The sequence below is a fragment of the Chroicocephalus ridibundus genome, chromosome 1, assembly GCF_963924245.1.
Source record: "Chroicocephalus ridibundus chromosome 1, bChrRid1.1, whole genome shotgun sequence".
Lineage (NCBI taxonomy): Eukaryota > Metazoa > Chordata > Aves > Charadriiformes > Laridae > Chroicocephalus > Chroicocephalus ridibundus.
The window spans coordinates 131,443,458-131,455,972 of NC_086284.1; the positions used below are offsets into that span (position 1 = coordinate 131,443,458).

Sequence of the window (12,515 nt, forward strand, 5' to 3'; positions counted from 1 at the left end):
ACGATACTATGATTTGTACCGATATACTGCAAGATTAATTATTTTAAAATAACTAACACTTGTTGGGGAGCATTTAACGTAACAGAATATAAGATGCCTACATAGCTGTAAATCTTCGATGCCCCTTTATCTGCTGATAAGAACAAGGGTCATTAAGGTTTGTCTTTTGTTGTTAAAGAAAAGTTTTCTTTAAAGAAAACTCTTTTCCTAGCCTAACAAATACTTATTTCTTTTAATCAACTTTCCCAAAATACAAGGTCTTGGAATTCAGTCTCATATTTGTACAAGTAAACGATTCAAGTCTAAGAGAATGACAAAGCATTATAGGAGATAATTAGCCTGTAGCTCATAAGGACCACATGGAGAATAATTCTTAAAAGAAAAAAAAAAAAGCAGCCACCAAAACTAAACAAACCTTCGGCCTTGAAAATGAACAGACTTGCAAGTGATTGTTTTAGGCTAGCTTAATGGAAGAAAATCTCAAGAACATTTTGTTCAACACTGTATTTGTTTTAAAATAACATTAGACAAGCTGCTGCAATTAAGAAGTACAGAGTAAAGAAATATATTGCCATCTCTGTCTCTACCCAAGAACATGAACAAAATTCATCCTTTTTTTTTCCTGTTTTGGAGATGCAAACAGGGAAAAAAATTCATTGGTGCATGACGTGAAACAGTCCACTTCGCCTAGCAGAAATAGAACAAAATATAATGTGATCCTCTAGAACAAGAGATATGAGCACATATGGGACACTAGTAGATAAAAAACCACCTGAACAGTATCAGCCAATAACTAGCAAGCAGAGACAGCCACCCTCAATCTCTTGCCTCCCCCCCGTTTCCTAGCTCAAGAACTCCTGTAACCACAAACATATTCTCCTTGTGAGTGAACTTTTTTTTTCCTCAGGCAAGATGCCCAAATTTTGCCTGGTAAAGAGAATACACTTTATACTTCAGGAAGCCAAAGACAACTGTCACGTTTCAGATGCTGATTGTATGATGGGCCTCTGGCAGACATGAACCTTAAAACGTTCACTGCAACTCCATCTGGTTTCCTCGCTAATCTTCAGAGGTTCATGGCTTCCTCTCCAAAGGTCTTAAATAGCATTGCTTAGCTTTTTAAGTGCACATGCACATAAATCTTGACAAACTTTGGAAAACTTTCCCTTCAAAAGAATTATCACCTTCCTTCCTTTAGCCCTGGCAGCATCACCAAGCAAGTAAACTAAATCAGAGATTAACTTCACTGTTACTGAACTGAAGAAAGGCTCGCCCATAGGATGAAAGCAGTGTAGTTTGTCTGAGGCTTTTTGTAGGCTAAATAGATGTTAAAACCCCAAAAGTTTTCTGAGCCTCCAAATGCAACCTGAGATGCAGCCTGCTGATCCAAAATACAACAAACCCAATTTCTTCCAAGTGTCTCAGAAAACTGACCAAGTTCTGAAATCTCCTAACTCAGGAGTGACAACAATGGGTTTAGATGGACATGGGGCACCTGCCTACACAATAGACGCTATGGGAACAGACTAGTTCTGAAGAACATTCAATTCAGAAACCTTTCTTCATCAAGGATAAGCTAAGCAAAGCACAAAAAAAACACCCTACATTCATGGACCCCACAAAAACTCTGCATTGTGTTTTTTCCCCTTTCCTTAGTTTTGGCAGTACAAAATACAAAACATAGAATGAGGAACCTACCAAATAGACAATATGCAGATCATTCTCCAGAACAAAGCTTTTCATAGCTCGCTGCAGGTCAGCAAAGATTTCCATGGCTTCAGTTGGTGAAAGGGAAGAGGAAAGAGTAGCTGAGCCAAGATGTGTTGGATGATAAACCTTTGCTGTTAAAAAAAACCACAAAACAAACAAACACCACAGAGAAACATTTCAGTGCAAGTTTTTATCTCATTTTCAGGTTGCAATTTTATAGATATTGTTTCTACTAACTTTTCCCAACTGCTTTTTCAAGAAGAAATAGTGTATTTCTCCGTTCTGCAGACAGGAAAATGGAAACAGTAAAAGTTTTAGACTTGCATAAGTCTAAACTAGACTTTTTCAGAGGCCAGATGACAAGCTTGAATCCCTCTAACTGCTCAGGCTAACAGTTGTGATAGCTATTTGAACAAAAAACAGTGGAATCCCATCTGCCATCCTGCCTAGGAGTTATCATTTTGGGTACTTCTGTCTTAGGAAGACCAAATATCTCCTATCACCTATCACCTTTTCTTAAAAAGAGATACAAATCAACCTGTAATGGGGACTCTTACTATTACTGTAAAAGTCTCGTCTTTAGCCATTTTAAGAAAATAGCCAAAATAGGGAAAAAGTGCAACCATGTACGCCAAGCAGTTCTGGAAGAGACTTGCACTCTTGGAACATACTGGTTCTTCAGAAAGACAAAAATTGTAGTCTACAGTCAATGTGCACAAATTCTGTAATAAAAGTATGCCTTGTTTAAAGATAGTTTGGGAATTTGTAGACTAGGATACATCAGTCTTAGAGGTGATGTGCAGAGAGAGGCTCTCCAAGAAGGACAAGTGCATGGAAAAAGCGTTAAAGCAAGTACAAAGACACCCTCCAGAAAGGGGGGTGGGGGGGGTGTATAAATTCTTGTTACACATGATTCTTTAAAATAAGAACAAAAATGCATGGAAGTCGTCACTATGAAGTTACATTGAACACCCACCTGGCTGCAGAAGATTTACGGATTCAAAACTGCTAACTGAAATCACTGGGAAGAACACCAATGTTACCTGTCACATCGTTGCCAGATTCCAGAACCTGTATGAATTCATTTTCCAGCAACCACGCCACACAAGCCTCGATAGGTCCAGTCTGCACTTTATCTTGTACTTCCTCATTTCCCCACTTGCTTTCTTTCAAGCTGGATGCAAGAAGAGTGCAAGAAGCGTAGGTCTGCACATCATCTGGAGTGCTGGCCACTCCCCCAACTATGATCTGTTAAAGAAAACGATATCTTATTGCCAGAGATGCAACAGGGTGGAATATCAGATCAGAGAATAAAAGAGATTGATCCATCAGATATCTAAGTTTTAAAGAACCAGTACGAGAGGGAAACATCAGGCAAAGCAACTGCCAATCTTTAAGGACTTTTCTGGGCAAGAAGTTAGACATCTTCGGTAGAAGTAAGAGGACTAAGCTATGGGAAAGAATGAATTATAAAATATTATTTTTGATAGTAAACATACACATAGTAGCAATTCAGATTTGAGACTAGCCCTAGGCATTTTGCTTAGCCAACACTGTGAAATACTTTTAAAAGGTTAGCACACAAACTGCAATTTTCTGAAGACAAAAAGCAAACAAGGAAGGAAGAGTTCTCCTAAGGCTTTTCAGCATACTGAAGTTTTCTCTTAATAAATGTGAATGCTACACTCCATCATTGTTTTCCTGATTGAGAGTGACCTTCTTTCCCTTGGGTTTTGTTCTAGTTTCGTTTTTGTATAACTGCTTTTTCCTTGTGAGTTCTTTCCACACGTGTGTCTTCCTTGAGATAGCAAGGTCTTTACCTGAAAACTTACTTTCATGGTTTCAATGGATTCTTTTTTCATGTTATAAAGCAACACCAGCTTTTAGATAGCTTTTATGTAGAAAAACACATTTAGAAATTCCATTGGTCTGCTAAAAATTCAAGATCTAAGGAATCACAACCAAGTTCTAAGTACCACAGCAGCTTTCACAAGGCAGTAGGAGTAGTACAGCAAACATTTATGTATTTAAAAAGTCTAAGCTAAATTCAAGCCCAAAAGCAACTTTGGAAAAGAAGACAGGCTCGCTTATGTGGAACAACACCCTTTTGGTCCTTTTTACTCCTGTAGGAATCCTACAGAGGAGGGCAGGGTAGAGGGAGGGAATCGTGTACCACACTGTTTGTTCAGCAAAAATGCATTTACAAAAGTTCAGTCATTTCTGTGCAAAAGAGGTAGGTAGGTTCAGGGGGGAAATAAAGGACCCTACAAGGTTCTACAGACATCATTATGGCCCAATTCAGTCTACGAAGCCTCCGGGATCAGTAATTTACAAGCATCTCCCAGATAAGACCGTCAGGTCACACATGAAGTTTAAGAATTACACTTATTTCTGCCTGCAGTTTGAGTATATATATAAATGCAAAAGCAAAGCTTAGTAACCCCTGTTTGAGTGTGCTCATGTCCTAATCTGCAGCAAGCAGAGACTGAAACATACCAAACCAAACACTGAATACTGAAGCAAGCTTGCAGACCCAAGTGATTTTCTTCTGAAGCTGCTTGGCTTGAGAAGGGAGGAAACAGAATAGGAAGAAAATGCACAGAAAACATTTGATGGTGTCACAAAATAAACTATCCTACAATTACAAGAGTGAAAGCACAATTCTACTCCCCCTCCATGTGTCCTGTACCTCAAGTATTGCTCTTTTCATGCTGGAAGCAACACCTTCCCCTTCTCTCCTAAGCAAACAGCTGCAAACAGGCTTGAGAGATCCCTGAAGTAGAGCAGCTCCTTTTGATCTTTCTGAGGGCTTGCAAACTAAAATGCTCTCACCTATAGGAAAAGAACAAACAAACAAGCAAGCAAAAACATTAATGACCTTAGTAGTGCATCTTAGCACTATAATAGCCACATACAGTTCATCAAGGATGTATTATTGGAATGGAAAACTGCAGGTATTTTTGAAAAGGCTGAATAAATAAAAAAAAAAAGAACGAAAAACCTTTATAACTTTGAACAATGTATATCCATTGCTATGTAAGAACTCCACAGATGCATAATACTTAAGAACTAAAAGCAGAGCAAACGTCAAAGTTACATTAGGCTGGTCAGGGTCTTGCCAAATCAGCTAAAGAGCTTCCGTAGCCCCTCTGAGCATCTGATTTGTTGCTGAACCACTCTCGCTTCTTGTTCTGGAATTGACTGGAACTATAATACACAGTGGCATCAATTTTTCTTCTGCACTACATTATTAAACTGAAAAGATTCTTAAATGCAAGAAGAAAACATAAAAGCTGCACAGCACTTTGACAGTTTAAGTCAACCAGCTTCCACTCCCAAAATGAAATAACACAGATACCAAAGTAATTCAGAAATCCAGTTATTAATCTATGCATTCTCTGAAAATATTCTCTGTGTGTGTATATATACGTGCATATACATATATATACACATACACACACACATAAAATCTTAAGTACCATGAATGGTTTCCACTGAAAGTACATCTAAATATGCCTTATCTTAAAATTCTCTATCAGACATTGTTAAATTAATCCCTACCTACTGAAATTCTGTGGGTGACAAAAAAGGTCCTGCAGCCATGAAAACAAAATAAAAATAATGGGCCAATTCCTTTAATGAGATAATAGTACAGACTACCCATGGAAAACGCAGTGGTTGCATAAAGGAGAATTTTTTCGACAAAGCCGTTAGGTCCCTGGAAGACCTCGCTAGTTAGAAGCTTTGCCAATTGGCACAGGATAAATGAATTATGGGTAGGACAAGCTTGCCCTTGACTAAGAAGAAAGCATTAGATTTGGATTAGCCGGAGAGTAAATATTATGATAGGTTTATGATAACCTGTTAAGATTTAAGTGCACATAGTCTGGACACCAAGATAATTTTGGTAGTGGGTATCTTTGTAAGATCCTAGGAATTTTAAGTTATGATAAAACTGTAGCCAAATCCAGAGGTAATGAAAACACAACTGCACTTAAACGTAATGAATACAACACATACCACAAATGCAGTGTAGGTGAGTAACTGCATACAGCTTAAACATCATTACATAAATGAATTACAGGATGAAAGGCATGCTCAGAGGATGTGTCTCTCGGATGTTTTTTATCCTGCCAGGTGAAATTTTTGACATCTGTTGACCATGTACTTTTGCCAGAGCTAAGAGTACAGAAGATAAAATGCCTGTAGGCATTGTTTTGTGAATTTTGATTTTAGCAGTAAAGAACATTCACTCATTTCATATTTGGGTTCTGACGTGACCTACAATTCCCTCTGAAAACTTTGACTCTTCAGTGTGATAAATCTAACAGAAGATGGGTATCCACTTGGCTCTACATTATCTGACAGTCATTCAAGACTTGGGGGAAAACCTTTCCCAAGACGCCACTGAAAATTTAAAGCCAATAATTGCAAGCTAGTAAACAGTGGGGGGAGGGGGGGAAGGCAAAAAGGAACTAAGGTACTCTAAGATCCCTTATGTACATTGAGGTAAGAGGGGACGTCAAAGTTAACATCAGACTAGACAAACACCAGAAGATTCTGGCTATCTAGGCATAAAACTCCATTAAAAGCAAAAAGATTCCATTATATTTCTCAGGTTTGTTCAGCAATATTGCACAAACCTTGGCAACGTGACAGTTTTGATGAATGCAAAAATAATCCAATTTCATTTTCTGAAGTGATGTTTTTAAATTTTCATCAAATCAGAAAAAATAAATTTAAAAAAAATCAAAACCTGAGACAATCCAACACTACAATGTTGGGAGGGGAGGAGGAAATCAACCCAACAGCATTTATCTTCTGTCTGTCAGCTGAATTTCATATCCACATAAGGCGTTTTTTCCAGCTGAAGTTGCTGTCCTCCAGTCTCCCCCCCTACTCTGTGAAAGAGTAGCAGCTGGTAATGTAGCTTTATGTTCTCACCCAAAAGACTCTGCGGAGTGGAAAAAAATGGTACATTCATGAAGCTCATCAGCATAAAATCAACTGCTTACTGTGCAAAACATAGTCACATCAGAACTGTCAAAAAAAGGGTACTAATTATTGTAACTTCAAGGGGGAAAAAAAAGAAACTTCAAGGAATAATGTAATTTTACACCTGCCAGCTACACTCAAATGACAAAGTCTGGAAAATTTCAAAACACACCATGCAGCTGCCCTTTTCTTTAACACATAGGGATAGCTCACAGAGATATAGGTCGCAAAACGCTGGGTTGCTATGCTACTCTAGCAAAAATAGAAAGTTAAATGTAAGAACAGTCTGCTTACATAGGATTCCAGCAAGCACCAATCAAACCATCAGTAGGGCAAATCCCACCTCCCGCTTCTGTTGAACTTCTTATTTTCTACTGCGTTTATAGTTGTATAATACAATTTTTCCAAACATCATCCATGAAGATAAGTTTCCATTGCAAAGTATAATAACAGGCAGGATTATGTTGTTGAACATCAATCAGTGCCACTGTAATGCATGAGGACAGAATATTATCTATGAACTACTGTTCATATTTCCCTGTCTCTCTGTTGCATCACTACTTTCAAGGGCCATACAAGTTATCGTTAAGTTTAGTGAAATTTTAACAAATCCAAATCAGAACTCCAGACATCAGAAGTAGTTTGTCAAATTACGGCTGTAGACTTTAAATGCATTTCTTACATTTTAGGCCTGTCCAATGAGAGTTTAGTGTAAGTTTTCTCACTGAAACTGTAAATGCTTTAGTAAACTGACCATGGTATGGCAAATGAACAACACAGCCTTAGAAGCTAACAAGAATTCAAAGGAAAAAATAGCCTGTTCCTGAAGTAACTGACATGTAAATACCAAAGTAAGTCTCATGCAGTGAAAAGAATCCCCTGGGAATTACAATTTTTACTCCATTAATACCAAACAAATTCATCTTGATTAACTTAATCATACTGAACACCAAAGGAATTCATCATGATTAGTCACTAATTGCGAAGCACTGCCCTGGATTTAATCAGGTTAACACCATTCTTAGAGAATGTTAATAAAGCCTCTGCTTACCCTCTGTGTCTACTCCTTTCCTGCCAGCCCTGCCAGCCATCTGCTTGTAAGTGAGAATGTCCAGCAGTTTGCCACCAAACATGGGAGTTCGTATAATTACTCGGCGTGCAGGCAAATTCACTCCAGATGACAGTGTGGAGGTTGCTGCTAGGACTCTAATCAAGCCCTGACGAAAGGCTCCTTCAATGATGTCCCGTTCATCAAAAGTAAGACCTGAGTAGAGATGACTTTTAGCAAACCCAGTAACGGTGAGACTGCGTTTAAGAGCTAATAATATTACTGTCAAGCAAGGGGAAGAACAAACATACTTAATGAACGTTCATCTTTCAGTGTTAGGAACTAGACTCGCAACACTCCCTCAGCTAACTTCTTTTGAATCACAAGTGAAGCAAAATTTTACCATTGTTTTCATCATTCAATTGACAGTAACAGTTATAAACTAGCTTTTCTAAGTTGCTTCTACACATTGCAGCAAGATGAACAACTATTTACTACATATCTACAAGCACTGCAAGTAAATAAATAAATAAAATAAAATAAAAAGAAGAAAACTGGATGTAACAAACACAGTAGGCAACTAGGATTTAGTCACTTGCCATCCTGACCCTGGAATCCTTCTTAATTATTTCCATTTTAGGTTACAGGTCTAATATGTATCTTCCTACATTTCCTTGAGGGCTTCAGGCCAATTTTATTCTTGAGAAAGAAATCCACACTCTATAAGAATTTGGAATTATTCTCCCTACATATTCAATGCCATAGCTACTGCTCTCTCTTCCAGAGTCAGTCCTTTCTCTCAATGGATCAGCAGGTGATATGCAATATTACCTACTTGAGTAAGAAAAAAATAAAGGTCTAGCCACAAGCATTCACAACACATGCTCCTTTTATTTTTATTTTCATTGTTATACTTCTTCTTTACTGATCTATTTCAGTATTACGTTGAGGAAAATTGCTCTGAAATACTCCGGCAGTTTTAGGGACAACTTGAAAATGCTTGGGCTGCAATGAGGTAATTGTTCAGGCATTTCACACAAAAAAAAATAACTTGTATTTAAAAAGTTGCTGTTATCCAACACAAAAGAGAGAATATTTATCATAACAATTAGTGAATTAAAGTCTTTGGCCACAATAAAAGAATTTCAAATTTACCTCTAACTGTGAGATTCCCAAAGCACTTTAATTCCTAAGCTACAAAAGGCTTCAAAAAACAACTAGTAAATTGCTGGTAACTACAGCAAAAAGAACCCATATGATTTGACCGTTACAGAATTACAGACCAAGATATTCAGGAATACCTGCATGATGAAATGCCACTCCCCATGGCAAAGTACGTTGAAGCACAGAGTCCAAGCCTGAGATAGAACGCTTTAGCTGATCCAGAACCTCATCAATTCCTTCTCTGTCCACAACAACTGGGGCAAGGGCTGAGGTTTTTGCAGAATCTTGAGAGAGAAAATATTTTTATAGTTTCTACTAAAATTAATTTTCCTTAAAGGCACTGTGCATACTACGTCTTCTATTAACTACTTTTCTCTTACTCTCAGCCTGTTGCAAACTGTAGAATTCCCTGGCAATGATGTCTGCCAGCTTCTCACACCAATTCTTGGATGGACAGAAAAGCAGGACTGAACGGCCATCACAAACAGTCTCATAACACAGGCTCACAACATGGTCTTCATCTCCCTGAATGGAGACAAAATATTTTCAATGCACTCTCACACTGAATGGGGTTTCTAAATGCTGTCATTCTTCTGTGTCACAGTAGGAATCTTCTGTTTCAAGTTAGAAAGAGGAGCAAACAAGACTGAGCACTGTTATCTTAGTTACTGTCTTGCTTTAGGAAATCCAAGCACTAGCATGACCACATTGTAGAGAACAGCCCTAGACCTATCCATAAATAAATCTAAGGTTTTACATCTTGCTTTCATAAATCTGTTTCTGAATGAAGGCCACACAGTGCACACACACAAAAAAAAAACCACTGCAACCTCCATGTCGTGGCTAACAGCAGTGAGGAAGAAATAGGAAGCGCCCCAAGAGAAAACATCACTTTACAATAACTAAGAAAGACTTATCAAGTAGCATGTTTGAACTAAAAGCATGAGATGCAGCAGTCTGAGCATCCCCAATAAGATGCACGCAGCAAGCACTGATGACCAAAGACTGCAAGTGTTCAGAGCACAGTGGAAGGCTTTTATGGATAATTATACAGATATGCATGTAAAACCCCACTGTTCACAGCTTGTCTTTTTGGTTTTAAGATCCTAAGAGCGTTCCTGCAACTGATCTGTTTTGCTTGGCTAAGACAGAGTCTCTTCCAGCAAGCAGGCCAAAGGAGGAAGAGAAAAAAGGTAGGCGTACAGTAAGAAATAAAAAGCACTAACATGCAAATGAAAACAAGGGAGCAATGGCAGGAACTGCATATACACATCAAAAGTTCGGTAAGCATTCAGCCAAATTCAGCAGCAGTGGAGAGGTCATCAAGTTCCCTTTTTCTGGTCCAGTTTGAGGCACAGAACAGAAGTCTGAAGGTCCAGTAATAAATTTCAAGCCAAAGAGGATCACCTGGTCTGACAAAATAAGACAACTCCCTTAAACTGTTGAGTCATGAGCCTAGTTTAGTTCTTTCTCACTAAATTTAGTACCTATCCAAAGCAACTACTTCAAAAATTACTGAGAAGAGGAGATGCAACATCACCTTCTCAATATGACCACACAAAAGCAATCTTCTAGATATTCTTGTCACAAACATTTCCTCTTGTTTCTAGGATCCTTTTTCTTTGCTGTGCTACCATGCTACTGCTAACAGAAAATTTGCACACAAGGAGAATGGGTGCAAAATATTCCGGAATATTGCTGGCATTCAGCCAACACTGCCCAACTACTACTAATATTACACAAAGCAGTTGAAAAGACTGGGGAGAGAATTCACCCTTCAAAGACTCCACAGAAAAGCAACCTACAAGAAGTGCAAATTTCACATTTCTACCCATTTGGTTCTTCCAAATCATTATAGTGTGTTACCCTTTTCACATCCTTTTCAAGCACGCAAGAGTACTAAATACTGTAAACAGATTCAGAAGAATCAGGATGGACATCTGCCTCCTAATCACTGACAAAATTAGATCATTTAGCAGTTTAACATAAGCAGATTCAATACCAGATTTTAATGCAAACGTATTCTCCCAATGATTAATGTATATTCCTTGGCCTAACCAGGAAATGCCTTCATTTATGAAAGTGAAGTAGATTCCAGGACACGACATAGGGTGGTGGATAAGGGGAGAACCAAGCTCTTTATATCTGTCAAGTGCTCAAAAACAAGATAACTACAAAGTCAACTTTGTCTTCAAGTCAGATTCAAGAAACTTCAAGAACTTCATGAGTGTGAGTGTGTTTTGGATTTTGTTTAAATCAGTAGAAGACCAAAAAAAACCGATTTTGTTCTTGGTTTGAGGATACAATCTGTGAAGTAAACAATGAAGCCGGGAATGTCATCTATTAAAAGAAAAATTAATAACATAGCAGTAGCTGTCTTTTTAACTTTAGCTGTACAAAAGGTCCTATCCCAAAGCCACTGCTCAGAGTTTTGTTACCTTCAGTTGAAGCTTGGGCTGGAATTCTCGCACTAAATTCATGGAGGAGTCATAAATTTTGCTGCCAATTTTCACCCATTCCTTGAGGGGCACAGGGCGAAAATCCGTACAGTATAGCTCTGCATCTAACCATGAGGCTAGGAGTCCCAAGTTAGGGAGGGTAGCACTCATGCCTACTATCTGTACCCCATCAAAACGGGGACTGGTCATCTTCACCTGTCTGGAAGTGATTAGAAGAAAACGAAAGTTAGTGACAATAAATAAATCAATCAACTATTTCCTTGCCATTAACAAAAACATGGAAATAAAAGAATGGTTCAGCCTCCACTGCAGTCTTTCTAAACTTAAACGCCTTAATTAAAACACTTCCATTTGTTCAATTTCAGGACAAATAATACCAGACTAAGGCGTTCCTAGAGTTGGGAACCAAAGCCCTTAGTTCAGCAAAGAAGAAAGCAGCTCCATTTCTCGAAGTGCTGAACAGCAGTTTTCACTAAAGGCAGTGAAAAGTAATGGGCTCTTAACAGACCAGCAAACACAAACCATTCATTTAGACACCCAAATGTATATATTAATTCAGGCTTTTACATCCACACAACAGGGGGTTCTTATGCTCCTAAGCCTACCTTTGAAAACTACTCATTTGCATTGCACTGAGCCACAAATTGAGACTTTAAAAAATAAAAAGGTCCAACAAATCAATACGAGCTCAGAAACAGCACGAACCTTCTTAGAAGACCCTGGTAATCCTGGCAAAGACAAGACACAGGAAACAAGACTACCCAGAAGCTACAGTAAAAAAGGCGAGTCACTGATGAGACAGAAATAAGGAAGATGTAGAGACAAACTCTCTCTTATCCAAGCTCTTCAAGCATTTGCTACTACAGCTCTGCCATCTAAGTTGCAGATTTTGCCCCCTACAGCAACTTTTGACCTTGTCCCTCCTAAAGCAACTTTTGACCTTTGAGGATTAAAAACATTCCAGCTCCACAACACACTGTTTGACTAGGAAGGAGAAAATTGCTGCAGAATTTTGGCTGGGTCTGCAAAAGCCTGACAGAGAAGCAAGGACATCCATACTGCCACCAGGAAGCATTCTCTGGATACAAAGACACCACTTATACTTCAGTTGGAAATCCAGCTAACCACTTAAAAAGCTC

General features: G+C 38.4%; 1 protein-coding gene across 4 annotated transcripts in view; it reads right to left on the reverse strand.

Moving 5' to 3' along the window:
- The window catches only part of POLQ (DNA polymerase theta), a 56,886-nt gene that overhangs the window by 30,679 nt on the left and 13,692 nt on the right, over window positions 1-12,515 (reverse strand). For all 4 annotated transcript variants that reach the window (XR_010073329.1, XM_063352345.1, XM_063352335.1 and 1 more), the window contains exons 6-12: window positions 11,356-11,575; window positions 9,298-9,442; window positions 9,055-9,201; window positions 7,757-7,969; window positions 4,400-4,542; window positions 2,754-2,958; window positions 1,699-1,841 (exon numbers count right to left, since the gene is read on the reverse strand). Coding sequence is in view for 3 of the 4 variants with exons in the window: in XM_063352345.1 (XP_063208415.1) it covers window positions 1,699-1,841; window positions 2,754-2,958; window positions 4,400-4,542; window positions 7,757-7,969; window positions 9,055-9,201; window positions 9,298-9,442; window positions 11,356-11,575 (1,216 nt within the window). In the remaining variant the exon portion in view is untranslated. The remainder of the gene's footprint in view (window positions 1-1,698; window positions 1,842-2,753; window positions 2,959-4,399; window positions 4,543-7,756; window positions 7,970-9,054; window positions 9,202-9,297; window positions 9,443-11,355; window positions 11,576-12,515) is intronic.